The sequence below is a fragment of the Ailuropoda melanoleuca genome, chromosome 1, assembly GCF_002007445.2.
Source record: "Ailuropoda melanoleuca isolate Jingjing chromosome 1, ASM200744v2, whole genome shotgun sequence".
In the NCBI taxonomy this organism is placed as follows: Eukaryota; Metazoa; Chordata; class Mammalia; order Carnivora; family Ursidae; genus Ailuropoda; species Ailuropoda melanoleuca.
The window spans coordinates 155,477,627-155,505,334 of NC_048218.1; the positions used below are offsets into that span (position 1 = coordinate 155,477,627).

The 27,708-nt window shown below is 38.3% G+C and overlaps 1 protein-coding gene across 1 annotated transcript in view; it reads left to right on the top strand.

The window, feature by feature from the left end:
- LRRC72 (leucine rich repeat containing 72) overlaps window positions 1-25,169 on the top strand; it is a 36,737-nt gene extending 11,568 nt beyond the window's left edge. Inside the window, exons 4-9 of the mRNA XM_019797697.2 lie at window positions 7,318-7,399; window positions 8,729-8,839; window positions 16,510-16,599; window positions 17,542-17,694; window positions 24,105-24,132; window positions 25,004-25,169. Coding sequence (XP_019653256.2) covers window positions 7,318-7,399; window positions 8,729-8,839; window positions 16,510-16,599; window positions 17,542-17,694; window positions 24,105-24,132; window positions 25,004-25,169 — 630 coding nt within the window. The remainder of the gene's footprint in view (window positions 1-7,317; window positions 7,400-8,728; window positions 8,840-16,509; window positions 16,600-17,541; window positions 17,695-24,104; window positions 24,133-25,003) is intronic.
- The last annotated feature ends 2,539 nt before the right edge of the window (window positions 25,170-27,708 follow it).

Here is a 27,708-nt window from a genome sequence, read left to right on the forward strand (position 1 = left end):
ACTCTGATGAGCATACTGGCTATGATAGTACTTCACCAAAATTCATACGTAAAATTTTGGTGATTACTTTTCTTTAAAATCCAGACAGCACTAGGATCACCACTAAGAAGTCATTATGCCAGCACAGACATAATGTGGAGAAGTTTTGTGAAAAACACTATTAACATTGACATAAGAATGTAAATATTTAGAACTGCCGCATTTGTTAACAATGGTCTGAGTTTGTGATCAGCATTGTTCTCACACTAGTGAATATCTTAAACTACCCTCTATTTGAGAAAAATGAAGGCACAAAGTAGTAAAATGAACCCATCTTTGTTGTTTATTCATTTATTCAATCAGAAATTTTGCTGAGGTGTATGTACTGGATATTATTGGTTGTCCATTCAATATCCATTTTCTCCTTTTACCTATCCAACAGAATCTGGATTTAGGTTTCGGTACACATGTCTCCTTTTTACTCAGGCAGGTGATGTCATCCCCAGTTCTAGGGAGCGGATCCTGAATTGTCTAAGCCATTCAGGGTAATCCCATCGTCCTTGTGAGTGGTTAGTCAACGAATGGGCACAGAACTCAATTATGGTAATAGAGACATAGGATCTGCGGGGAGGCTTTTGTGAGAGGTTTCCTCATTCCTAAAGAGAGCACTAGAAGAGAGGTCCCTCTTTTCCCTGATGTTTTCCTCCCCAGATATGAAGCAGGAACCATCCCATCAGCTTGAGAATGTACATGACATTTAGGGAAAAGCACAGCCCAGAGAATCATTGCAATACTAATAGTAAGGCTTTCACAACCTCTGGACCTCTTGGTATGTGAGATAATAAAGTTTCTCACTGATTAATGGGCCAGTTTGAGCTGAGCTCAGAAGTTACCCAGAGCCAAAAGCCTCCTATCTGATGTGGCTTGTTCTGTACTTGCATTAGGCCACTGATAGAATTTATAACAATAAATGTGACGGCACCTGCTCTAATAACAAAATTAAGGGCAGAGGGAGTGGCTGTGCTCGTGGTGAGGGCACGGCATTTGCAAATTGCCTGGAATGGACTGCAAGAAAACAAGAGTCTTGGGAGGCAATGAACATGGTTTGATGTATTTGGAACCCAACACGCTAGGAGCGGAGGCCCTTCTCCACATTATTACCTAGTGGGTGATCAAACTGGAGCCTCTGGTCTGACCCCGGACTAGCAGACGAAATAGGTGCAAGTTGCTTCCAACACCCCAGCTGTGCTAGATTTGCTCAATCGACTCTGGCTCCTTCGGATGCTCTCTGAGGGCTTATTTGCTTCTCGTACTGCATTGTTAGTCACTAGTCCTACATCACCTCCATTTCTGGATCACCTTTTGCTCAGCTTCCCTCATAGAATCAGGGGGAGGCAGCTGCTCTTAGATGCACATTGGCTGAGGCCTTCTAAAGACTCCCTTCCTGCCTCATCTTCCAGCAAGCCCGACCGAGGGAGTTTTAGGTCCACGGTCAATCCTTTCCAATCTTCCAAGAGAAGTGGAGTGACTTGCCTTTAACACTAAAGTTTCAAATGATCTACCCATTTGATCTATTTGTGTTTGGGGCTCCTCACCTCAAAAGTTTTCTTTTACAGATATTCAGTAATGAACTCATAATACTGGTGCCACAATGCTGGTATTCTTTCATTTCGGGAAGAACTAGCAGTCCTTGCGTATTTTTCATTTGGCTCAGATTAGAAGAAGCATTTGATGCAAACCCTGTAGAATGCTTCACCAAGCAGCTGTCCAAAATGGAATCTGAGTTTCTGTCAGGGAGCAAAGAACAAACAGTTGACACATTTACAAACTAAATTCAAAAAAATACCTCTTCTGGCAAAGTCATTGCTTATAACCTTCATCATCTAAAAAGCAATCGAGGGGCGTCTGGGTGGCACAGCGGTTAGGCATCTGCCTTCGGCTCAGGGCATGATCCCGGCGTTGTGGGATCGAGCCCCACATCAGGCTCCTCCGCTGTGAGCCTGCCCCTTCCTCTCCCACTCCCCCTGCTTGTGTTCCCTCTCTCGCTGGCTGTCTCTATCTCTGTTGAATAAATTAAAAAATGAAATAATTACTTTTAATGTGCTATTTTAAATAGTTGTCAAGAATTCTTTGAATTACTACTTTTTTCCACGTAGCTTTACAACATACATCATGGAATTTTAGTTGGTTCCTTCAACAGGGTTTAGGTATATATATATTTATTTATTCATTTATACTAACATACTTTGTTCTAAAAAACAATTTAGAGCAGCACAAATCCCAGAGTAGAGCACAAGAGCTGTTAAAGGATAAAATGAACTAGCATGCATTCCACATTATTTGGGCTCTTACATGTTTCTGTTGCCTCAGGGCAACATTAATTCTATCCTTTATGTCAACGCTGTTGAAAGAATCATATTTTGCCAAATATTTAAAACCTCTTCAAAAAAAGTAAATCAACATAAATAGCCTAAATAAGGCTTCACTGCATGGTTGTGAAATTATACATATCTACACTATATATCTAGTTATGGTTTAACCTTAAATAAGGTAATAATAGTACTCAAAGCTTGTGAGTTTGTTGCAAAGATTAAATAAGTATATATATATATATATATATATATAATACATATACCACCGAGAATATTAATTTGAAAATATTTTGAAAAGAAAATATTAGTAGTTTGAACAATGGAAAATTTTAGATTGAGTATTGGAAAATATTCCATACGCCAATATATATAATTTTAGTTGGTTCCTTCAATAAGGTTTCAGTATATATATATATTATATATATATATACACACATTCATTTACTACCTAATATACCTTGTTCTAAAAATGGCTTAGAGCATTTGAAAAATTAAATAATTTTAAGGTGTTATTTTAAATATTTGTAAAGAATTTTTTTGAATTGCTACCTTTTTTCAGGTAGCTTTACAACATACATCATGGAATTTTAGTTGGTTCAGTATATGTATAGTACTTTGCCAGACATATATGTTGAGAGATTAGTCTTCTGTTGTTTTCCATTTTATGCCAAATATTTTTGCACTTATTTTAAACAGGATTTTTGGTGAAAAACGTTGCTGAAATAGTAGAAAAATAACTTATGGAGTATTTTCCATTACTCTAACAGTATTTTCCATTACTTCAAAGTATGTTCAAATTAATGTCTTCTAGTTACTTTATACAGGGGTTCCTCTATTTTAATGAACCCAATTATGACATACTATATGCCAGTTTTTGATTTGAGAATCAGACAGACTTGGATTTGAATCCTTGCTCTGTTACCTTGAGAACGTTGTTTAATTTCGCTGAGCCCAGTTTCCTCCTAGGTAAATAAGGGATAAAACAAATAACACAGGGCTATTGTAAGCATTATATTAGATAATGTCTGTGAAACCATCTAACACAGGGCAAACTGATAATGAGCATTTAATCAATATGACTCTCCCCTCTTCCCTCGACTCTAAATCAGCTGTTCCCAACAAGAAGTGACTTTGCACACACACACACACACACACACACACACACACACACACACACACACAATCTATCCCTTACAGGAGACATATGGCAATCTCTGGAGACACTTTTGATTGCCCCAAGTGGAGGGTGTGTGTGTGTGCTACTGGCATCTAGTGGGAGACTAGATTTGCTGTTAAAAATAGTACAACGCACAGGGCAGCCGTCCCAAACCCAACCAAGAATAATCTGGCCCTACCTGTCAATAGTTATAGAGGTTGAGAAGCCCTGTTCTAAAAGAATGCCTCCTTAATTTTGAATTCATGCTGGCATAGTTTTTTCTCCACTAGGACGTCAGTGGCTACCTGTAAATGCTTTACATTAAATGGAAGTACTCTCAGCTCTCTCTCTCTCTCTAAAAAATAATGGTTAAGTAATAATAGCTCTGGTTTATTGAGCACTTGTTACATGCCAAGCCCTGAACTAGAATAAATGTTTTGTGAAACGTCACATTCAATATAAATCTTATGGTGATCCTTCAAAATGAATAGTGTAGATTTTTCTAAATGGATAATTATAACACTATATATGTTATATATATATATCATTTACTTTAACAATGGCTTGAGTGTCAAATAAGCATGTCTTCCAGTTCTCATTCCTAGTTCTTGACTTCAACAGCTTGCTACATTGCAGTATCTATTAAGTCCTGTGAATTCTACCTTGGAACTGTCTCTCAATTCCCTCTTTTTTCTTCTCCCACTGCCATTACTTTACTCTGGGCCACCATATACTATTCTGAATTAGTGTAACCCCCTTCTCATTCAACTCCTGCTATTATACTTACTCTCCCTTCTGAACCATCTTCTTCCCTGCCATTTTCTTTCTAAAATAAAATTGGACAGTCACAGTCCTCTGCACAAAATCTTGTAGTAACTTCCAGGGTCCTCATGAACGTGCTTTATCTCTTTCCACTCCATTCGCCTACCTATCTCACCCCAACAAACAGTGCAGTCTTAAAATCCCAGTAATTATGGCAAAAGGTATTAAAGCTCTTGGGAAAATCATGATTCTACAATCAAGATGAAACTATTGAGTTTATTAGTATTCTTCTTGTGTTAATAAGTAATGCAAGAGAAATTAAAGTCTTGAGTAATTAGAAATGTTCTGTTGATATGTGGTCGGGCAGACAACTGGAAAAGAAGAGAAGAAGTCATGGTTTCCACTGGGGTTTGTTTTCTATACTTGTGTCAGGTGTGGCTATCATTCAATCAGGGAGTGGTGAGAGGAAGGAAGGATGGAAGGCAATGAGTTGCTGTCAGGAGGCCAGTAGGAAGAGGAGAAAGGGATAGGAAGCCAACCGGGAACCCTGCACCCCCTTTGTGTTGCATGGTCTCCTACCTGGGAGGAACATGGTCCCTCTGACGACTTAAGAAAAGCTGTGGGAAATTGCTGGTGGTCCTCCCGCACGGGTGCTGACATAATCGGGTGCAGATGAATCTGTGAAATGATGAGATGAGCAGCACATGTGCCTTTTACAGCCTCATAATTTGTGAATGTTGCAAATACAACAATAAAATTAAAGAAAATTCATTAAAGAAATCAGTTTTGAAACTTCTCATACAAATCTAAAATAGCTTTTCTGAGCTATGTCTCAGGACTAAAATTTGCAATAAATCCTCACTAAATCAAATGCGTTGGCATCTACCTGAATCAACCCATTGAAGGCCGAAGCAGTTCTATTTAACTGATAACAATAATTGCTATGATACGTTTTAATAAACACCTGAAACTAATTTATAATCATGAGCATGTACTTCTGTATAGAAAGTTCTGTATATTTCTGGATAGAAAGTACAAAGCACCTGGTCAATAACTATTTAATGGGAATATTCTCCCTGATAGATCCTGTATTAAGTAGAAAGATAGTCATATTTAACTTACCTGCCCCACCTCTATGGCTCTACCATCCTCATAATTCAAACAAATTGTTAAATTTTATCGAGGTTATAGAGTCAATATTTTTTTTTAAAAAACGGAGTTCTCTCTGCAGAGTAACAGTCACTTCTGACCCTCAGTCTAGAGTTGAATATCCCATTTCTTGTATACAGTACTTAATGGTTCGTTTGAGGAATTTGCAAGACTGCTTTTGACTATTTACAGTTCATAGAACTAAATTTCAAATCTAATCTTAAAAGTAAGATGTGAGGGTCATCTGGGTGGCTCAGTCCGTTAAGCATCTGCCTTCAGCTCAGGTCATGATCCCAGGGTCCTGGGATTGAGTCCAGCGTGGGGCTCCCTGCTCAGCGAGAAGCCTGCTTCTCCCTCTCCCTCTGCCTCTCCCTGTTCATGCTTGCTCTCTCTCTCCCACTCCCTCTCAAATAAATAAACATAATCTTAAGAAAAAATAAATCTGTAACTTCAACATACTCTTAGGAAAATGGGAGGGGGAGGGGGTAAGATACTGAAGAAATATGGTTCCTTTCCTTAAGACATAAAACTGTGAAATGATTCACTGTACAAAGCAAATGAAGGGTTGGAGTGGTTGAGAAAGCGGAGGTTCATGGGTGTAGATGTTGTCAAGAAAGGCCTTTTTAAGAAGGTGAGCTGTGAAGCCACAGGACGAGGTTGTGCCTTGGCCCTTCCTTGCCTCTTGTGGCTGGTTGCGCTGTCAGCCCTGGGCCGCAGCCTGTGTGTATTCACGTTAGAGTCCTCTGTAGAAGGACAGCGAGTGCGAGAAGAGGAGACTGTTTATCGACTCAAAGTGCTGCAGCAGGAGGAAGTTTGAGAGAAATAAAAACTGGCTCAAAACAGAGCAAGAAGATAGTAGTGAGAGCAAGGAGATCAAAGGACCATTTCAACAAATCTCTAGAGGCCCACTCAAGCATGGGGCTTGTTTATTTTTTGCTTTGGGGGGTTGTTTTTTTTTTTTTTAAGATTTTATTTATTTATTTATTTGAGAGAGAGCGAGCACAAGCAGAGGGAGCAGCAGGCAGAGGGCGAGGGAGAAGCACACTCCCCACTGAGCAGGGAGCCAGATGCCGGACTCCATCCCAGGACCTCGGGATCATGACCCCAGCAGAAGGCAGACACTCAATGACTGAGCCACCCAGGCACCCCTTTGAGGGGCATTTTTAAAAAGATCTTATTTATTTATTTGAGAGAGAGCACATGCACGTGAGCAAGGGGAGCGGCAGAGGGAAAGGGAGAATCTCAAGCAGACTCCCCTCTGAGTATAAGCCCTGAGTCCGGTCTCAGGATCCTGAGATCATGACCTAAGCGGGGGGCTTACCCAACTGAGCTACCCAGGCGCCCTTCAAGCATGTTTTGGTATGCCTGTTGGACAAAGACTGATCCTTAAGAATCATAAGAAATGTACCAGGAAAAAAGTCATGCAGGCCAAAGAGAAGGCATGATTCATACACAGATGCAGAAATGGATTCAGTGTTGAGGAGAAAGCCCTTGGCACATACTAATCTCTAAATAATGTGTGATGGTGAGTTAGTGGGTACGTGGGGCCAGATGCAATGAGACTGCAGGCGGCAGAACTCTGAGAAACGAGGTTAGAGCAAAAGGGCTAGGCCAGATTACAGAGGCATCGAAAGTTATGCAAGAAGTTTGGGAGAGACAGATGAGAAGTTTGTCTTCAATTAGCTGAAAACATCCTTTTCATCACAATGGCCTCAAAGACAATCCAGATGGAAACTCATAGCCCAGACCAAATAGTTAGAAATAATAATAGAAAACATCAAACTTCTATGATCTTATTATAATTTTATAAATATATATACACACGCATTTGTTTATATATATATATACATATATATAATTACTATAGAAAGTATATTATTCTCGAACTCTCATTTTCAGCTCCAGGGAATAACATTTCTAACTAGAAACTACTGTCTGACAGAACTATATCTAAACAACAATGCCATATTTGACTTAGAAGGTATGTCTTAAATGTTTTCTGTTGATTGAATAGATTTTCAATTGAGTAGTAACTGATAACTATGGTACTGCTAATGGCATGCCAAAATCTATTTGAACATTTCTTTTGAAAATATGTGATGAAACCCATTTTTAAAAACGCTCTTATGTACATTTCATTTTGAAAAATGTGCTTCAGATTAGTTTTAATGTAATATTGTCCTGTGCCTTATTGAAAATGTAAAAGAATCTTTTTTTTAAAATAGAAATTTTGTCATTCCACTGCACACAAAGTGGGTATTAGGGAAGCAAATTTTAACAATATTTGGGAGCATTAATAAATATAACAACTTGGGGGCGCCTGGGTGGCAGAGCGGTTAAGCGTCTGCCTTCGGCTCAGGGCGTGATCCCGGCGTTATGGGATCGAGCCCCACGTCAGGCTCCTCTGCTATGAGCCTGCTTCTTCCTCTCCCACTCCCCCTGCTTGTGTTCCCTCTCTCGCTGGCTGTCTCTATCTCTGTCTTATAAATAAATAAAAAATCTTTAAAAAAAATAAATATAACAACTTGATAAATGGTCTTCATGGTTTCAGTGGCTGCCATTTTTACCAGCCAAATTCCTCTTTTCACTATGAGTTAATCTTACATGTGTAACTATCCCTAAGTTGACAATTCAAGTCAGGTATAAAAAGTACATGATGTACCAGGATCACGAAATGCAAAGAAGTACAGCACAAAACATTTTTTTAAAAAAATATCATGTATCGTAGAGTCAAAATGTCATAAATTTTCAGATCCACCATGATTCCATGTACCAGAGAGAAAGAAAATCTTGCCAATTCAACTATGATGAAGCTATTGTACAGACACACCCACTTTTATTTCTGTGAAAAATGTGGGACTGTGTGAAATTTCAAATCAACTAAAGTGATATGAATATGTGGCATCTTGTTGTGTAAAGAAAATATTAAGCTGAGCAATTTGGGGGGAAGGTATTGAACTAAATGAGTAATTTTTCCTTTGATTGCCATTATGAATCTAAGTAACCCTGACAAAACAAAACACAACAAAAAGAAGAGTAAAGAAAATAACCCTTCTGAAATCAAACAAAAACAATTATTGCTGCAGAAAAAAACGAAGCAATAACAAGGGAAAGAAGTTGGCTCTGCATGTCCACATCACACTCAATTATTCGAATCCTTGTGCTTTGTTGTATTCTTAATGATAAATCACATTATTATTAATAATGACTCCTTGTACCAGCTGAAATGTATTCTTTGCTTTTGTTTCGTTCGCATGTTTAATTAGCATTAGAAATGCTTAAAATCTTGTAAAAAAAAAATGTCTTTCAGGCCTGCACTCTCTGCCCTCGTTGTACTTACTCTTGCTGCACCACAACGAGCTGACCAATATTGACGCCACAGTGAGGGAATTGAAGGGGATGCGAAACCTGAAGATCCTAAGTATCCGTTTGTTTGTCTATATGGCCACCAGCTAAAGCAGTCAGGACACAGGACAGGCTTCATTTTTTAAGTCAAAATCGACCAATGTTTATAACGAACTATTGAAATATTCTTGAAAACAAGATTTAATCTTATTCTCTTTTAAAACATGTTCTTGCAAGAATCACAGGTGGAAAAAAAGTTTTGAGGGATGACATTGCATACCAAAGGGAAGTGACAAAAGGGACAAAAAGTTTACCTGTTTCAATCTGTGTGTTTGGTTTTATCTCAGAACTAAGTTTTAGCACACACTCTATGATTCCATCTACATGACATGTCCAGAAGAGACACACCTATGGGGATAACCACACTGAGCGCTAAGTATTTTTAAAGAGATTCTTGTTTGTCTAGGACCAGGGGACAGAGGGGACCGGGGAGCCATAGCTAAAGATTAAGGGGTTTGGGGGCTCCTCTAGGGGTGATGAAAATGTTTTACAGTTGACTGCAGTGATGGTTGCCCAACTCTTCAAATATACTAGAAAACATGAATTGTATACTTACAATGGGCGAATCATGTGGTATATGAATTACATTAGTTAAGCTGACACCAACAGAAAAAAATTAAGTTTTTTTTAAGCTTTCCACTGGGTGAACAGCAAATTTCACTCATGTATATTGAATCACACCCAGCAAGGAGGTGACGTACGTAGTGGAAGAAAGTGTGAAATGGGTTGGAAAAATGAATAATACACAGTTCTTGCTCAATAAGCTTATAATCTTGAAGGGTAAATAGCCTGTACACGACTGCAACAGAGGATAAATGTTTCTGGGTGTACCAGGGGAAAAGACACTCAGACAGATGAGTGGGTTTCAAACTTTAGAGCTAGGAGACTTGTTTATATAATGTCATGAAATAGATGTGGGTTTTTTTCCTATTCATTTTCTATTCATTTCTCAGAATTGCCTGAAACAATGTTTTGAATATGTGCAAACTGGTGTTGATGGTGTAGGTTCTGATCAGATCAATGCATAGAGTAATTATAGTTTTCATATACTCTCAGTGCTAATCAGCAACACCTACTGTAGTGAGGAAAAGTGACTCATGTGCTTATACGTAGATTGTTCAAACCCAACTATTAAAATTATACCAAGTTCATGGGAATTCCACGCTTTTTTATTCGTTGATTTTCCCTTTGGAAAGAAGTTGGAGGCAGATATTCACAAACATACAATAATCTGAGTTGATTCCCACATCCCACATCTCCCCTCAGCACATCCACTCAGGCCAGAAACTGGGCAGTTGGTCAAGACCATCCACCATCCATTACCGTCCTTACCCACTCAGTAGTTACTATGTACCTATCACCACCCTTTCTTCTCTGCTACCCCCCATTTAAATGGGTTTTCATCATCTCTGGTTACTTCCCATCTTGTCCTTTTCAGAGCACAGGTCCAAGAGGTGCATTTCTATTTACACACTGCATGGTGGCCCCTGGAGCTGGCAACATGGCCGCCTTGCCACCGTAGACACCTTTTAACGTGCAAATAATACCATGCTTATTTTTGAAACGTGATAAGGTCTGTGAAAGACTCAGGACTCGCCCGTGTCCCGAAATTACCTGGCCCCTGTGTGCTGAACAAACACTTCAGTGATGAAAAGACTGACTACACTAGATTCGGAATTCTCACTTATCTTCATTTTTCCATAGAATGGGCTACCAGTTAGCTCTCAGGATCACCTCAAATATTAGACTAACTCTGTAAGACATGTTTTTAAAGAAGACTTCTTGACATTAATGTTATTTTGAAGCAGCAACAAAAACAAAACTGGTTTTGCTGTGGATTATGTAAATTAGAGGATGGATTAAGATGCTCGCAGTCTAGAAAGTCTGCTAAGTAGTAAATGGATTTTATCAACAAAACTGACATTTGAAATAATAATCGTTATAACAACATAATTGAATGTCTTTCCTGTTGAGAAAATGCTTTCTTATTATAGTCGCATTTAAATCTTCACAGCAATCCTATGATGTGATTAGAATGATTTCCTCTTGAATGGTGGGAATGCAAGTCTCTGAGCTTTAACCAAACTACTGGGAAATGTCGAAACTTAAAAGCATGCCTTGTTTCTTTGTCTCACATTTATTCATTCACTTGTTTAATAAATATTTATCATTTATTCATTCATTCAGTAAATATCATGCATTCACTACGTGACACTCTAATACATGGGGACATGGAAGTCCCATGGTTTATGGTTTTATAACTTTCAGCCTAAATATTTTTTAGAGAGCTGAAGGAGCTTGATATGAAACTAATTGGGTGATTTGCTAAATATAAGAAGTCAATTAACTTAAGCAAATTTATTTTACAATATAGGATTTGGAAGTTAGCAGTCAAGGTCGTCCTATCATAGTCAACAGAATTATGCCCTGAACAAAGGTGCCTGGCCCAGGGAGTGACTGGAGTCTGAAATCCAGTCCATGCCTCCCTTGTTAAGCGCGTGTGTGTGAGCCTAGAATTGTGTCATCCCTGAGGTGGAGTACAGGAGTGCCTTTTCCTATTCTCTGAAAGGCTGTTCTGCCCCCTGGTAGTATAATGTCTCTATCATTACCTGTCCAGACAGTTTAAGTGACCTCTACTTAAAATCAAAGTGATTATAATTCAAGTTATGTAACTACAATGGTTCCTACTGAGAGTCTTTGTAGTGAGATCATTTTTTGAAATGGAGAGAATGCTATGTCCACTTTCCCCCCAAAAAAAAGCATTTTTAGAAAAGTTTTGGTAGCAAGTATGCACACTGTGAACACTTGACCCATTTTGGTTAAAGATATTAATATGGGAAAAAGGTTCCCAAGTACTAGACTACTAATTGTATTTGGGCAGTAATGTGCCCAGATTACGTTTCTATGAGCCTCATTTGCAATCACAGATTAGATTCATCTCATTAGTTAAAATGAGAGATCCATGCACTTTCAAGTGTTAAAATTTTTGCCCTTTCAAGCCCTAAAACCGTATAAAATGCTGAAGTCTTGTTATTATTCCAATCCAATTACAAGGTCTTCAGAGGGTGAGAAAATAGCCTGGAGGGGAAACCTTTAATCCATTTCTGCATTTTCCCCTCCATTGGTGTTTATGAGGAGGATTGCCAAGAGATGGCCCAGGAGACACAGGGCTGGGAGCTTCAGGGAGGCCTAACCCAGCTGCCGAGTGTGAGGTCCTGGAAACTGGAATTCCCGACTTCCAGGCTGAGTCAGGAGGGCCCCACCTCTTCTCTCCAGGCGGTCTACCTTTCCACACCCTTCCTCTCCAGCTCCATTTTCCTCTTCCTTCCCTTTCTGCCAAGTCTTTCTGAGTCAGGACCTACTTCCTGGCTGGTGACTTTCCTTGACCTTCAGTCTCTTCCTCTTTGCCAACACGTGGGGGAAAACACCACCACCAGCAGCCACAAAATACTTAGATTCTCCCGTTTCTAAAGTTTTACTCTCCTCATTTCTCTCATGTTTTCTTTGTTTCATTAAGCTCCACTGTTGGAAAGTACAATTAGACACCTGCCTTCTATAATTTTTAGGAGTTGCTCCTAGCAGTGCCTTAAGGATTCACCATTAAAGGCAGAGCGCCCCTCTCAGGAGAGGGTCTCCATCTTCTTCAGGTTCTGCTTTTAAACGTTTTCTATCCTTCTTCACTTGGCCCCAGTCCACGGCTGATGGCAAATAGCCAGGAGCTGAAGAGGGACACTGAGATCAGGGTGGGACTATGATCTCAATGGTCTCTTCATTTGAGCTTCCACCTGAAATGCTCTTCAAGGTGGGACCACCCCTCCCAAAGAACAAAACAGAACAACCACCCAATAAAAAGAGCCAATCAGGTCTTTGCTGTTTGTGTTGAAGAAGAGAATATTCTGACCCCTCCAGCTCTCTTCATCCCCTGCTTTAGTCCAACTTCACCTTTCAAAAATTGGGCATGATTTCCATACTCAGTACAAGCATGTGGTGTGCAGCGGCCCAAAGGTTTTAAAGCAAGATGGGGGTAACAATGGAGATGCTGACCTTGCTAAGTAACCTTGAGCCAGAATCTCAAAATCATAGTGTCTGACCATTGGCAGCTAAACCCCCTGCCAGTGGCTGTTCTGTACAGACATAGTATGGAACTACTTTTAACTTCTCGGTATCATTTTCCCCATCTATTAAAATGGCTGTTTCGGGGCACCTGGGTGGCTCAGCTGGTTAGGTGTCAGACTGCTGATTTTGGCTCAGGTCATGATCTCAGGGTCGTGGGATCAAATCCCATGTCAGGCTCTATTCTCAGCAGAGTCTGCTTCTCTCTCTCTCTCCCTCTGCTCCTCCCCATGCACTGTCTCTCTCTCTTTCAAGTACATAAATAAATCTTTTTAAAAAGTGGATGTTTTGGTATGTTATCAATCACATCAACTTTCTTCAAAGGTGGTCTGAAAAACTCACATTCATTTAAATGATGGCTCTTAATTTAGCTTTCAAAGTTTTAAAAAATCGAAGCCAAGTAGGTAACTTTTTTTTTCTCTTCTGTTTCACTAATAAGTAGCTTCATACATGTGACTCATGTAATTCAAGCTTGTGCAGTAAGGTAGTAGAGACATTTTGATATATTATTGGATAGATGTAAATTGCTTAGACTCAGAATCCCAAATTAAGATAAGCAAGACAGTGCTGGCGCCACCACCGTGTACTCTTCAAGTAGCCTAGAGGGAAAGTGGATTAAATAGTATTAACCCATTGAAAGTGAAAGTGTAAGCAATTTTGTTTCATAGTTTCTAAAGGAATGTACCGACACATCACGGAAGGCTTTCAGAACTTTCAGACACAGGAAACCGATTTCATATCTTAGAAACTTAATTTATGGTACTTTTATAGCATCAATCCAAAACTCATAAATCCAAAATGTTAAATGTTTAATAGCATGGAAGAGGGGGAAAAAAGGTTAAAAATAAGATTGCCTCTTTCTAAAACTTAAGACAAGGAAAAAAATGAAAAATCATAAGGATGCGATGCCTCTTCAATTATTTAATTCTATTTTTTTAAGTTAATTTAAGCAGAGGCAGGGCTAACAGCCCAGTGTTCTGACCTGCTGTCCCTTAGATTTTACGTGAGATTGAGATAAACGGTCACTCACAATAAGTGCATTGAGTTTTCAATGTTGGGACGCGTTCTTAATAAGTCATGTAACAGCAGTAAATCTAAATTTGATGTTTTGTTTTACTGAAGTTAGAAGGTTTTCAATTTACATAAAGAAGTAACTTAAGTAAAGACTTGGAGAAGAAGCCAAGAAAAGAAATGAAATAGGAATGTTCTCAGAGGGAAAAGGGTATGAAGGGGATGCAAAGAGTAAATGTCATTGGTACACGTTCTACGACCATCACGGGCAGCGGCAGACCCCACTGCCGGCTGCTTGAATGTACGACGGGGTTATGAGTTGTCCGATGTGCTTCTCCAACACAACTGCAGAGCAGACTTCTGCACTAAAGCATTTGTGACTTTCTCTTTCTCATTAACAATGATGGTGTTTTGCTTTTCCATCATTGAAGGATGTTCTTTTCTCTTTCTGGCTCAAACTACAGTGCATGATCCCTATGGGTCTTTTTAAATGTCTTTATGGGGTGCCTGGGGGGCTCAGTTGTCAAGCGTCTGCCTTCGGCTCAGGGCATGATCCCAGGGTGCTGGGATCAAGCCCCGCATCAGGCTCCCTGCTCCCCTGGGAGCCTGCTTCTTCCTCCTCTCCCACTCCCCCTGCTTGTGTTCCCTCTCTCGCTGGCTGTCTCTCTGTCAAATAAATAAATAAAATCTTTAAAAAAATAAATAAAAATAAAATCTGTCCTTATTACTGGTTTCATATACATCCATTCTGCTCCCTGTCCAGTAGTTGTAATTATTCATTACCACTTTAAATTCCTTCCTTTTTAAGATTAAAATGTAAACCCTTTTGTCACTCGAGACATCTTGCAAATCTTCCATTTCATTTTTCCTCTCCTTTCCCCCACTGCATACACATTTCCTTTCTTTTAAATTCTTGGTTACTCCTGGCTGTCCAGTTTCTTTTATGCCTTCCTCGTTCTGATAGCTTTTGTCTATGAGCTACCAGGTGCTTTCTGTTACCTGCTGTAAGTCCTTCTAAAGCTCCAGTTTTCCACAGGGAAGAGGGATATGTAATGATTTTATTAGCCAGAAATTTTGTGTTTATAAGATAAATATCAAAATGTTTTATAACCTATGGGGAAAACATCTAGATGATTAACTTTTTCAGTTTTTAGCAAAATCACTGTGTTCCAAGCACGCCCCCATCTTTATGTTGCCAACTGTTCTTTCCTGGGCTTCTAATGCTTAATATTTTCGTGCTTTTATCAAGCCTCTCTCTATTTTACTGTCAAATGCCACAGCACTACTCCTAAATTTAACATGTGCAATAAATGAGCCCCATTTCGTGAGGGAATGATGCGCTTATACAATGGCTGGAACTCTTTCTACTACTGCCACCTAGTGGTTCTTCTCCCCAGGTCTAATTTCCAGAAGTGTCTAGAAATTGCATGTAGGCAGAATCCAATAGCTAAAGATTCCCACGTGAAAATCATAAAAGTTTTATTTCACACTGTACTAAAGTAACCCTGTTTAATATATCCAGGGAAGAATAGAGAAGAGACTTTATCCCTAGAAGTAAAACCCTCACGACTTCTAGTTGAAGGTTTTTAAAAATGTACCTACACGCAGATGCGTACGGCATGTGACGTCAGCAACCCTGGGAGCTCTTCCACCTGCGCTTGCCTCCCACCTCCAGCCACCCTGAGAGACTGCGCGATTCATTAGCTGCCCCGTCACCTGAGCGAAGGAAGTCAGAGGCACGTGCGTCTGGCCAGAGGTAGACACGATGCAAGATCAGCACCTGCTCAGCTCTGCTCCTGCTGAGATCTGAAGCGGCTACTGGCGTTTCCGTGCTCGGAACTATGTGCAAAGGTTTTAAGTGGAGAAAGAAAATTATATTAGGTCCGTGTACTGCGCCTTTGCCCATCCCCACACAGCACCCGTGTGATCTTTGAAACTGGAAGAAGAGAACCAAGTGAACAAATCCTTTAATAAAGAACAGCATCAAGACCTGGGGGCTTCTGGGCGGCTCAGTCAGTTACGCGTCTGCCTCAGCTCAGCTCATGATCCTGGGGTCCTGGGATGGAGCCCCACATCGGTCTCCCTGCTTGGTAGGGAGGCTGCTTCTCCCTCTCCCTCTGCCTGCAGCACCCTCCCCCCGGCCAACACTTGTGTTCTCTCTTTCTGTGTGTCAAATAAATAAATAAAAATTAAAAAAAAAAAAAAAAAGACCTCCACAGAGTTGCTATCTTGCTCTTCCTTTACTAATAAACTTATGGACATGTTAAAACTTTCCTCATTGGTGGTAGATTTGGGTCAACACTATGTCCCCAGCACCTCGCACAGTTCTTAGTATATAGTAAAGCACTCGGAAAGTATTTGTTGAATGAATGAATTTCGCAAATGGGAAATAAGTGCTGCTCTGAATAACTGAGATTAGTGAGGCCACTGGTTTGGTCTATGAAGCAGAGTTTTACATGTTCTTACATTTCATATTAATTCTGTGATTTCCTATCTTTTATCAAGTGATAAATGAAACCAGTTTTGAAATCTGACATCTTAATTTGGATTCTTTCTTTGCAGCTCTCCACCAAAACCCTTTGTGCCAATATAACCTGTACCGTTTGTATATAATCTACCACCTTCCAGAAGTACAATTTCTTGACCGAAAACGTAAGGATACCTCTTGCAGAGAAATATTTGAAAGGCAGTCTTATAACTCACTAGTTCAAAAATGCTAAAAGTCTTTGAAAATAATTCTCTTTGTAAGTGACAGTTTTTCAGTGATTTATTTTTGAAATTTTTGCTCTATGAAATTTGCCCTAGTTTAGGAATTCATTTCTCTTGGTCACTGAATTGAAAAGGCCATCTAACTGAGTGTGAGAATAGGTCTCCTCATCCTGATTTTGACATGACTGTGTTGAATGCCAAATCATCTTTCCTGCCATTTTAGTGTTTTATTTCAAAAATGAGAGTTGGACTAAATCTCTTAAGGCTTATTTAAGTTCTAAAAATTGTATTCTTTGAAATTCTGTACAAATATATATATATTAAAACTTATATATTCAATGATAACTTCTTTATGAATACATCTTAAACATTGTAGATAAACTAGTATGTCTGATTAATATAAGCCACAAAGATACAATTTACATGTTACACTTTACTTTTGGGGGAGCCTCTTTTACCTCCAGGTGTATCCCCCATCTGTCTACCTACCTTTCTATCTCTATAGGTTTGAACATTCTTAATTATTAATTACTAACTTCCTAATGAAGATATATAAAAACTACGTTTATTCTTGTTATTCCTCCCAGCCCTGAGGAAATGAAGGAATGTATCATGGTTGATTTCAACCAGCCATGGTGATGTGTTAGAAAGTGTTTGGGATGCATTAGGAATATCTGTGCCTTGTGACATGAGTGGCGTATATTGAGCATCTGGAAGATTATGGAAATAACTGTGATTGCCCTTCACGGTTTTGACAGAGTGTTCACATATAACATAGTTCAGATGGACACATTATTGAAAGTTTTCCATTGTATTCTGAATGACTCTGCATCTCTATAATGTTACATAATGTTACACAATAACATTACTATTTGCATTTGTCAGAAGTTACAGCAGAAGAAAGAAGAACAATGATTACCATTTTTAACCATGAAAGGACTCATGTTGTTCAATCAATAGCATTCAGAGGAAGAGTAGATGCCTCGTGGAATCCTAGAGCACCATTTAAGCAAAAACCAGCCCAGAGAGTCCCTCCAGGTATTTTGAAAAAAGAAGAAAAATGAAATTGAAATTCCTCAGACTTTGGCTAATTTGATTATGAGACTAACAACTGCAATGTATAATAAGTGAAGCACCTACATAGTGAAATGAATATTTTCCAATTTTATTAGTCTAAGTAAAGCAATATGCAATTTTATCTTCATTTGTGTATATTAAGTGAAGTAATGTGATAACAATGAGGTATTACCTTGAAGTTCTTACTTCAGTATCTAGTGCAGTATAAAAGGCTCAGTAAATAAGCTGTGATTGTTACTATTACCACTATCACTGGACAATTTCACCGATTAAAGCTATAAGTTGTTGATAATATGGAAAAAAATAATAAGAAATAAAGATCATCTGCAATTCCTTCACCCAGAAATAATCACTGCTAATGTTTTGGTTGGATTCATATACACAGTCATTATATACAAGTATAACTTGAATGTCTTCAGAATATTTCATTTGTTGGAATTTAATTTCTTATATGTAACAGAAATTCAACTTCAATGACAAGGAAGTAGATTTTTTTCCCACACAGCAAAGAGTACAATGGTAGGGTGTTCAGTGTTAATGCAAAGTTTAATGATATCATCAGTGTTCAAGAACATATCTTTCTTTTGTTCCACTCTTAGTGTGCTTTTTGGTTACGAGGTGGCTGTTACACCACCAGGCATCACAAGAGGTACAAAAAAAAAGTGCAAAGACAAAAACCTTTTCCTCACGACACTTTGCCCAAGAGACAAACAGGTTTGCAAAAAATAAACCAAAAAAGAATTTCTAGAAATGAAGGAAAAAATGTTAAATTGGGAAATCATCTTGAAGAAATTACCCAGAATGCAGCATAAAGAAAGCAAGAAATAGAAAATATTAATTAGCTATTGAGACAAGGAGACATTAGAAACAGAAGGTCCAGTATCAGCTTATTTTTCCTGCAAGGAAAAAAATAGAGAAATTGCACAGAGGGTGATGTTTGAACTGATAACGACTGAGGATTTTTGATAAGCTATGAATCCTTAGATATCCAAAGACATAAATAACGTACCATGATGACAAAAATCCACACCAAAGACAAAAATGATCTAAAAATTAGAATGAAAATGGACATTATCTATAAAATAATAATGTATACACTCACAATAAACTCCCCAACTGCAATTATGAAATCAGAATACAGCGATCCAAGACTTTTAAAATGCTGAGGAAAAGTAATTATCAACCAAAAATTCTACAACTAGCTAAGTTAGTAAAAAATGAGCAAGAGATTAAAAAAAAAAAGATGGCAAAATCAAGACTTTCACCTCAACTTTTTAATGTGAAATTTTCCTAATACGGGAAAATTTGGAAGAACGTTAGATACGTAATATGCCCATGTATAATATAATTATTAATATTCTGTCATTTTCACCCTTCATATATGAGGCTTTGCATTTTATTCATGAAGGACCTCCTCAGAAGTTTCTAGTTACATCTGATTGGTCATCACCAAACTCTGTAAGCTGGAAAACATCAAAATACCACTGAACCATTTAAATGTTTCACTGGTAGACATCATGACTCTTCATTCCTAAATAATTTAGCCTATAAGTTTAAAAATAAGGACACTCTCTTATATGCCCATAATGCCACCATCATACCTAAAAAAATACTTTGTGTACTCATATTTGTTAATATTTAATAATACATATTCAAAGTTTCCCAATTGTTCCAAGATGGTTGCTCTAGCTGCTTTTTCAAACCAGAAATCAGTCAAGGTTCATAATTACATTTGGTTGTTATGGACCTTTACTCTTTTTAAATGTAAAGTAGATTTCTACATTTGTTTCCATGACTTTCTTAGGGACGAGGCCAGTTACATTGTAGAATGCATCAATTTGTATGATTGTTTCCACAAGGTGTCATTGAACTTGTTCCTTTAGTAGCTTGATGTCCCAGAGACTGGAAGAAATGTCTGTAGGACATGTTCTGGATGCAGAAGTGTGTAGTGCAGCACCCTGGTTCTCAAAGTGTGGTCCCCAGACCAGCAACAGCGGCATCACGTAAGAACTTGTTACAAATGCAAATTCTTGCCCCCAAAGAGATCTACTACATTAGAAACTCAAGGATGGGACCCAGAAACCTGTGTTTTAACAAGATTTGCTGGTGATCCTGATACACATGCCAGTTAAAGAACCACCAGTGTAGAGGCGAGAGCACAAGCTTTGGGATCAGATTCCCGTAGGGCTGAACACCAGCTGTGTTAGTAATTAGAAGCGTTACGAATCTGGACATTGATTTGCTTCAGCTTTCCGACTCTTAAAAATAGGGACCATATCTTCCTCTGGGTGTGATGACACTTAGTATGGAAACATTGCAACATCTGATCTGCCACATATCAAGCGCATGATAAACTGAGCTGCTCTATTAGCCTCGACCTTGGTTTTTCTTTCACTTCCTGTTAAGATGCGCAAACTGAGTATTATCGGATTAGTGCGAGTGAGCCATGCTGTGCTAGGAAATGAATCTCTGGATAGAAAATCTCCACTCTTAAAAATAGCTCGAATGATAGCAAGCAATGTAAGACCACCCCATCCGTTATTCAGTGCTACAACTGTTACAGGTGTGAGGAGGACCACTGATCACGACGTTTAGCACTTTTCTTTGGTGCAACCAGATTGCTGAAAAAACTATTAGCATTTTATTCTCTTTACTGCTTTTCCATATTAAGCCTCCAAAAACAAAATCAGAGGAAGAAAGAATAGGGAGAGTGTTTTATTGCATTTGAGAGTTGTTCTTCTTAATTCATAGCTATGCTGACTATAGCATTCCTAAAAATTGGCATGACTCTAATCTACTCATATCCTACAAAATGCCAATATATCATAGCAACTACATAGTATTTTTAGTCCAATACTTTAGTTTGGCTTACTTTAGCTTATCTTAATAGCTGACCATGTAAAATGAAACTAATAAAACCCGCTATGTAAGTTTTTAAAATAATCTTACAGTTTTATAGTTTCTGTGTTTGCTTTGATATAAATCTCATCTTGCTGTAACATGAACATTTAGGATTCTGAATTCTTTAAGAAAGAAACCATACTTAAAACTGTTCATAAGGCAATTTTAGCACCACATTTTGATTTCATTATCTTTAATTTTAAATTGGGAATGAAACCAATTATATTCCAATAGCTTGAGAAGCAAAGGTCAACTCAGAGTTTCTTCAAATCCCAGCTATCCATACTTGTTGAATAGATATGAGTAAAACACATGCACCTGTTTCCACTAATGTCTTTGGTGCTTATTGCACGATAACCAATGACCTCAGAATCAAAATGCTGTGGGCTTTTATATGGCTTTAAAGAAGTAGGTATTTGCAGATTTCCCACCAGCTACCTAAGTGGGGAAAGACATTAAGGCCGATTAAAAGAAATGAAAATATCAATAAAATTTTTAAATGTCCTCTAGTGGTCCAAGTGAAACTGCTGGGTTTCTGTGATATTTGCTCTTCTCCCCTAAACAAGACAGAACTCCTGGTGCTGAGACCAGGCTGGGAGATGATGATGTCCCAGAGCCTGGGCCTAGCAGCTGAAGCATGTGTAGAGGAAGAGTGAAGAAGAAAACCAAAAAGAAAATCAGGTAGACTGTTTAAAAAATGGTAGTTCACCACAGTGAGTGAATCCAGATATAAGGCAAGAGGACAAAATCCAGAGAAAAGTAAAAACTAAAAGTTTTTTTTCCTAAATATTTATGTATTTGAGAGAGAGCGAGGGCAGGAGTGGGAGGGGCAGAGGGAGAGAGAGAGAAAATCTCAAGCAGACTTTGCACAGAGCACAGGGTCTAATGTGGGGCTCGATCTCATGACCCTGAGATCATGACCTGAGCCAAAACCAAGAGTTAGATGCTTAACTGATTCCACCACCCAGGCACCCCCAAAATTAAAAGTTTTGAGCTGGGGGATCGAAGGCTTGGGAAACCAGGCTTTAAAGACATCCCTGATTCTGGGTAGCAGTAACACCAGGCATACGCCGGGAAGGAAATACCAAGTGCTCTTTGTGCGTGAAGCCTCAGAGAGGTACCAAAAGCCGGTGTGAGATCTGGAGATTGTTTGGAAATTGCGAAAACTGCAGGGTCAGAAGAATTTGTGAAGGCAAAAATCAGCTGTCTGCAGAGTGTACTGTGGAAGCCAGGCTGGCACCATTTACATAGAAAACAATGACTGGGGGCCGCTAGCGTTGTGCCTTGGAGCGTCCTGGGCCAAAGAAATAAACTAAAACTGGGGCGTCTGGATGGCTCAGTCAGTTAGCATCCCAACGCTTGATCTCATCTCAGGTCTTGATCTCAGGGCTGTGAGTGCAAGCCCTGTGTTGGGCTCCACACTGGGTGTGGAACCTGCTTAAAAAAAAAAAAGAAAGGAAGAAACTAAAACCACTTTCTTAGGGAGACATCATAAGGAAAAATACATTCCAGAGAGATTAAGAATCTATGTAAATGAATTGAAAAGTACTGAAAAAAAACTTTTATAATTCTGAGAAGAAGGCCAAGCAAAGCTTTACATAAAACCCAGGGCTATAAAAATGAAATGTCAACAGATTTAAACTACATATAAATGAAAACCATTGTATGATATAGGAACAAAATTAAAAGACATAATAGAAAGAAATCTTTGCAATATATACAATAGGCGAAAGTTAAAACTTCCATTATATTAAAGTGTTTCTATAAATCAATTTGTAAACTCCAAATAAAAAAATTGACAAACGCTGTGGACAAAACATTTAGAGATGGAAATAAATGTGATGTCTAATGATCAGCCTTACTAGTGAGCAAATAAATGCAAAATAAAACAATGAGATATTATTTTCATGCTGCAGATACATAAAAGTTGAAAAGGTTAATAAAGGTTAATAATTAAGGGAGAAAAAGCACAACTTACACATTATTGATAATAGTGTAAACTAGTTCAACTTTCTTGGAAGACTAGATAGCAATATGGCACCATCCACCAATATATAAAACGTGCAAATCATTCAACATAGCAATTAAATTTGAAGTCTCTTTTACAGAAGTATTTGCACATATGAACAAAGATTTGCATATAAAGCTGTTCATTGAAACATTTTGTGTAATAGAAAAAATAGCGAAAACATTCTGGCCCTTCATAGAATATTAAGTTATGGCACATTCATACACTATGAACTGTTGTACTTGAGAATTATTCTATGATATATTGAGTATAAAAAATACATCATGGAGTAATGCAATCCAGAGTACTAAGAAAATTGGAACTGGATATATGCATGTGTGTGAGTACACACGTGTGTGTACATAGGAGGCTGGAAACATACATAGAAAACTCTTAATAGTGATACCTCTGATAAGAGGAATGAGAAAGCTCAAGAGAAATTTCACTTTCTACTATTTTCCTGTGTGTATTCATTATAAGCAAAAGGTGCAGTTTGTAATTTAAAAAAATGTAGGAGGGGCGCCTATCTGGCTCAGTTGAAAGAGCATGGGACGCTTGATCTTGGGGTCGTGAGTTCAAGCCCCACAATGGGTGTAGAGATTACTTAAAAATAAATAAATAAATAAATAAATAAATAAATAAATAAATAAATTCTAAAAAAAAAATGTAGGAAAAGAGTCTGGGGAGATCAGAAAGGGAATGGGAGCCTTGGGTTACCCATTTGTGAAGGGAACGATGCCATGAATTCTTCTAAGGCAGAGGCTGTGTGCTCCCTGCTGCTTGTGGATTAGCAGGACTCATGTTGTGGGCTTTGGTGGCCCAGCAGGTGCTGGTAAGTTCCATGTCTAGCCTGGCACTAGGCCTTTGGAGAGGAATGAACAAAGCAATGACGGTCTCTGGAAGATACCATAAGAAATCCCGGCTTTGCTAGACTTTGAGCTCCCAAAGCTAGGGAAGGTAGAGATTCTTGTGATCTAGGATTTGTTTATTTGATTTCTTTGAAGTAATGCCAAGAATCCAAATGGTTTAAATTGCCCTAAATATTTCTCCTCATTCAGTCTGTTAGTCCATTTATAGATGTGTGTGTCTATCTGAAAAAAAAAAAAAAAAAAAAAGGTTTGGTTTCTGCATGAGACCCAATATCTTAATTACAAAAATCCCCACTTGGATTCTGCTGGTAACTTAACTGATTAAGCATTCTGTTCTCAGAGTTTTGAGATCTGTATTGAATTAAAGAATTTGCCTCAAAACCCAAGGCAAACCCGAGGCACTATATCTACGAGAAAAGTTCAGTTTGAGTTTAGGTATCAAGGCATTTTTGAAGGATTAAACTAGTCATCTAAAAAACCACTCAAAAAGCAGAGAATCGTGCTCTAGACTTTTCCTTTATAGCATTGTTCCATTGTTTTTAAATGCTGAATAAACGTTTGAAAAATACTAATTTAGAAATTTTTTTTTTTAGATTTTGCATTTGCGAATAATGTAGACAAGTAAGTGATTTTTAACTTTACTTTTATTATCCAATTATTTCTTGATTATGTTGACTTTAAATCATCTTCATTTCCCAAAATAGAGTTTAATGAGTTAAAAAATGACTAACTTCAATAGATGGGAAGAATTGCTGTCTTTCTATGATGAATAAGCTCAATCATATTCGATATCCTTAGGTTTTTAGTATTATTATTATAACCAGAAAAAAACGAAAGGCTGATTCAATGCATAAAAAATAAAACCTAAGACTTATTAGCAAATTACAAATGTTTAATATTTCTCTAAATAAGTTCAGTGAGAGCAGTTATGTAGATTAACATTTTATATTCCCTGGAATTTACATTTTCAAAAGCAAATACTTCATTAAACTATGGAAAACATTTCAAATTCATGAACATTGATGAACTTTAGAATCATCATTCTTTTGAAATTTGGTATTTTTTTTCTTTGGATTTAGGGTTGAAAAATATTATCCCCAAGCACATTTATAAAATAATAGCATAATAGAGAAATCATAACTTTCTAACAAAATGTACTTAAGATACTAATATGCATATGACATCTACAAATATGTTAATCATTTCATTTAACACTGGTTTCAAATCATAAACACATTAATGTGTGAGGCTTAAACTGGAATAGCCGATCCCACATATGTTCAAAAACTGAATTTAAAAAAAATAAATAATATATATAATAAGAATAGCATTTCTTATTCTGAAAATCATTTGTCAGTAGAGGCCCAAAGTTATTTGTTAGTGGTACTGGGCTATAAATAGCATGGAAAAATATGGCATTTGTTTGTTTAAATTAAAATTTCACTGTGGCTTAATGGATTTTTTTTTCCTGACATAATTGCCATTTTTGCAGAACTGTGTTCAATGACCCAGAAGATGCTGTGTTTGTAAGGTCCATGAAGAGATCAGCTATGGCTATTACATCCTTGAACTGGGACACAGTTCCAACACGAGAGGAAAAATACCTCGACGAGAAAGGCAGAGAACCTGCTCAAATGCTCACAGTGACACTGAGATAACCCCTAGTATTTCTAGAAATCCTAGTGGATTTCTGTTGTTTATTAAACTTCTCTGTGATTAAGCATATTATATACTTGTTATATTATTTGAAACACGTAAACATAAGCAGAAACGCCAATAATATAATCCCTACACATTTTATGTTTCTGTGAAAGTGAAACATGTATACAGAAATGTATACGAATCATTACGTGTTCAGCTCAACCAATTTTCAAACATGAACGTGTTCATGTAACAGCAGTCCTAGATGGAGAAAGACACTTACCAGCATGTGAACGGCTTCTTCATTCCTATTACCAGTCCTATTCCCTATTAGTAGCCACCCTTTAAGAGGAATCACTGTTATGAATTCTAAACCATAAACTAATCGTGTCTGTCTTTGAAAGGCATGTAAATGGAATCAGAGAAGTTGAATTATTTTGTGTCTGGCTTCTCTTACTCAATACTGTAAAATGCACCCGTGTTGTTGCTAGAGGCAACAGTGCTGTCGTTCTCACTGCTGTATGGTGTTCCATTGTACGATGATACCACAATTTGTTTATTCAGCCTATTGTCCTTTCACATTGCCTTTGAAGGCATTTGCCAGGTGCGGGTGCGGGCTAATGATGTGAGCTTGGCCTAGCCGGAAGCCTGCTGCTAGGGGAAAAAGAAACCAGAAAAGCTTTTAGCAGTTGCCTGGTGCTGAGAGACAAAATGCCTTGCTGGTTTTCCCCGGCTGAGCTGAAGAGCTAGATCAGAAGCTTGTAAAAAGCAGAGTGACGTTTCCTCCTGTCTGATGGTGCTCAGATGACCACCACAGCGTAACACAGACAGGATAGAGACACACTGGACAAGCGGGGCTGAAATCAAACAGACAAGGGACAGAAACCCTAGAGGGAACAGTGAACTGTCCCTGAGAATCTGTAACCTTCTTTCACCTGTGGGCACTTAAGATTCTATACAAAGCCAGGGTCTGAAGATTCAGGTATGGTCCCTGCCAGAGGTAGAGAAAAGGCAGAGATTCGGGCATCAATGTGGATGAGTGGCTCGAGACAAAAGTGATAGTGCATGGCCTCCAAGATTTGGTCACAGAAAGGATCGAAATGTTCTCTTGTTCTCTCTTCTGGATTACTCATTCTGCAAGAAGCCTGCTACCATGTCATGAGGACATTGAGGCGGACCTCTGGAGAGGCTCATCGGTGAGGAAAGGAGGCCACTTTCCAGAAAGCCAGTGAGGGACAAAGGCCTGTTGCCACAACCGTATGCAGGAGCTGTCTTACCAGCAGATCCTCCAGATCTCAGCAGACCTAAGATGACTGAACTTCTGGCCAAAAGCTGCTCTACACCCTCCCGAGAAACCCCAAGCCAGAATCACCCAGGTAAGCTGCTCCTTTTTCTGGCCTGCAAAAATTATATGAGATAATGCTTATTGATGCTTCAAGCTGATACATTTTGGGGTCATTTCTTACACATCAATAGATAATGGATAGAATAACTCAGTATAATCCATGGTGCTAGAAGTACTTGTGGTAAGTAAGGAGGCTTTGTGGAGTCTTTGCAAAGTCAAAGAAAGTCATGGTACAGTCTCAAAAGGATCTTGAATAAGGCCATACTACCTTCAGCAGAGAACTGGTCATTGTTGGAATGGCTACTGCATCCGTCCTAGTACTGAGAGCCTGACCCACAAACGTCAAGTAACTTTGACCAAAGTTACTCATCACGAGCTGAGTACTATCAGCCCCACCAAGCAATAGTGTTGGGTAGGCAGAGCAGCAACCTAGTTCATGATGGAAATGGTACATTTGGGATCAGATTTAAGCTGGCCTGTACGTTGCATAAGCAATATTAATTTTGAATTAGATTGCAATAAATTAGATATTATAATATCCAGGTTAACAACTAAAAGAATTGTAAAAGAACGCGTGGCCTGATATTTTATTTTTAATCCCACAATCACTAAAAAGGATGAAGAAATTATTCCAATTACAAAAATACGGCTAGCAAATTTTACATAATCTCCTTTTTAAAGAACTAATGGAAATATGCGTCCTTTGTATGAAGAAAAAGATTTGCTTTAAAATGCACTCCTCAGTATTTTATATTCAGTAATGAAGGGCTACTGAGTGGCTGTGATCTGCAAATAGTATTAAATACCGTTTGGGGAGAAACACAAAATAGAAGACATGATCCTTACTGAAGTGACCTAAATCTCTACAAAATGGAACATACAATTGAGAGGGTGTTTTAAATTCTTTGTTTTAAGCAAGAGAGAATCACTGAAGCTGACTCAAGTGAAAGTATATTTCAGATCCTTCAGGAGCTCTCATGACCGGGAAACCGAAAATACTGATTTACAGATCTATATAGGGGAGTGGCTAAAACCTGGGGCTCTGGAATTGGATCTAGCTTAGCTCTTCACTTACTAGTTGTCACTTGGACGAGTTAGCTAACTTCTCTAAGCTTTCATTTCCTCTTATTTAAAATGGAAATCATAGTTAACTCATACAATGTCAAGGATTAAGTTAGACAACGGATGTGAAGTGTTAGGTGGGGCAGCTA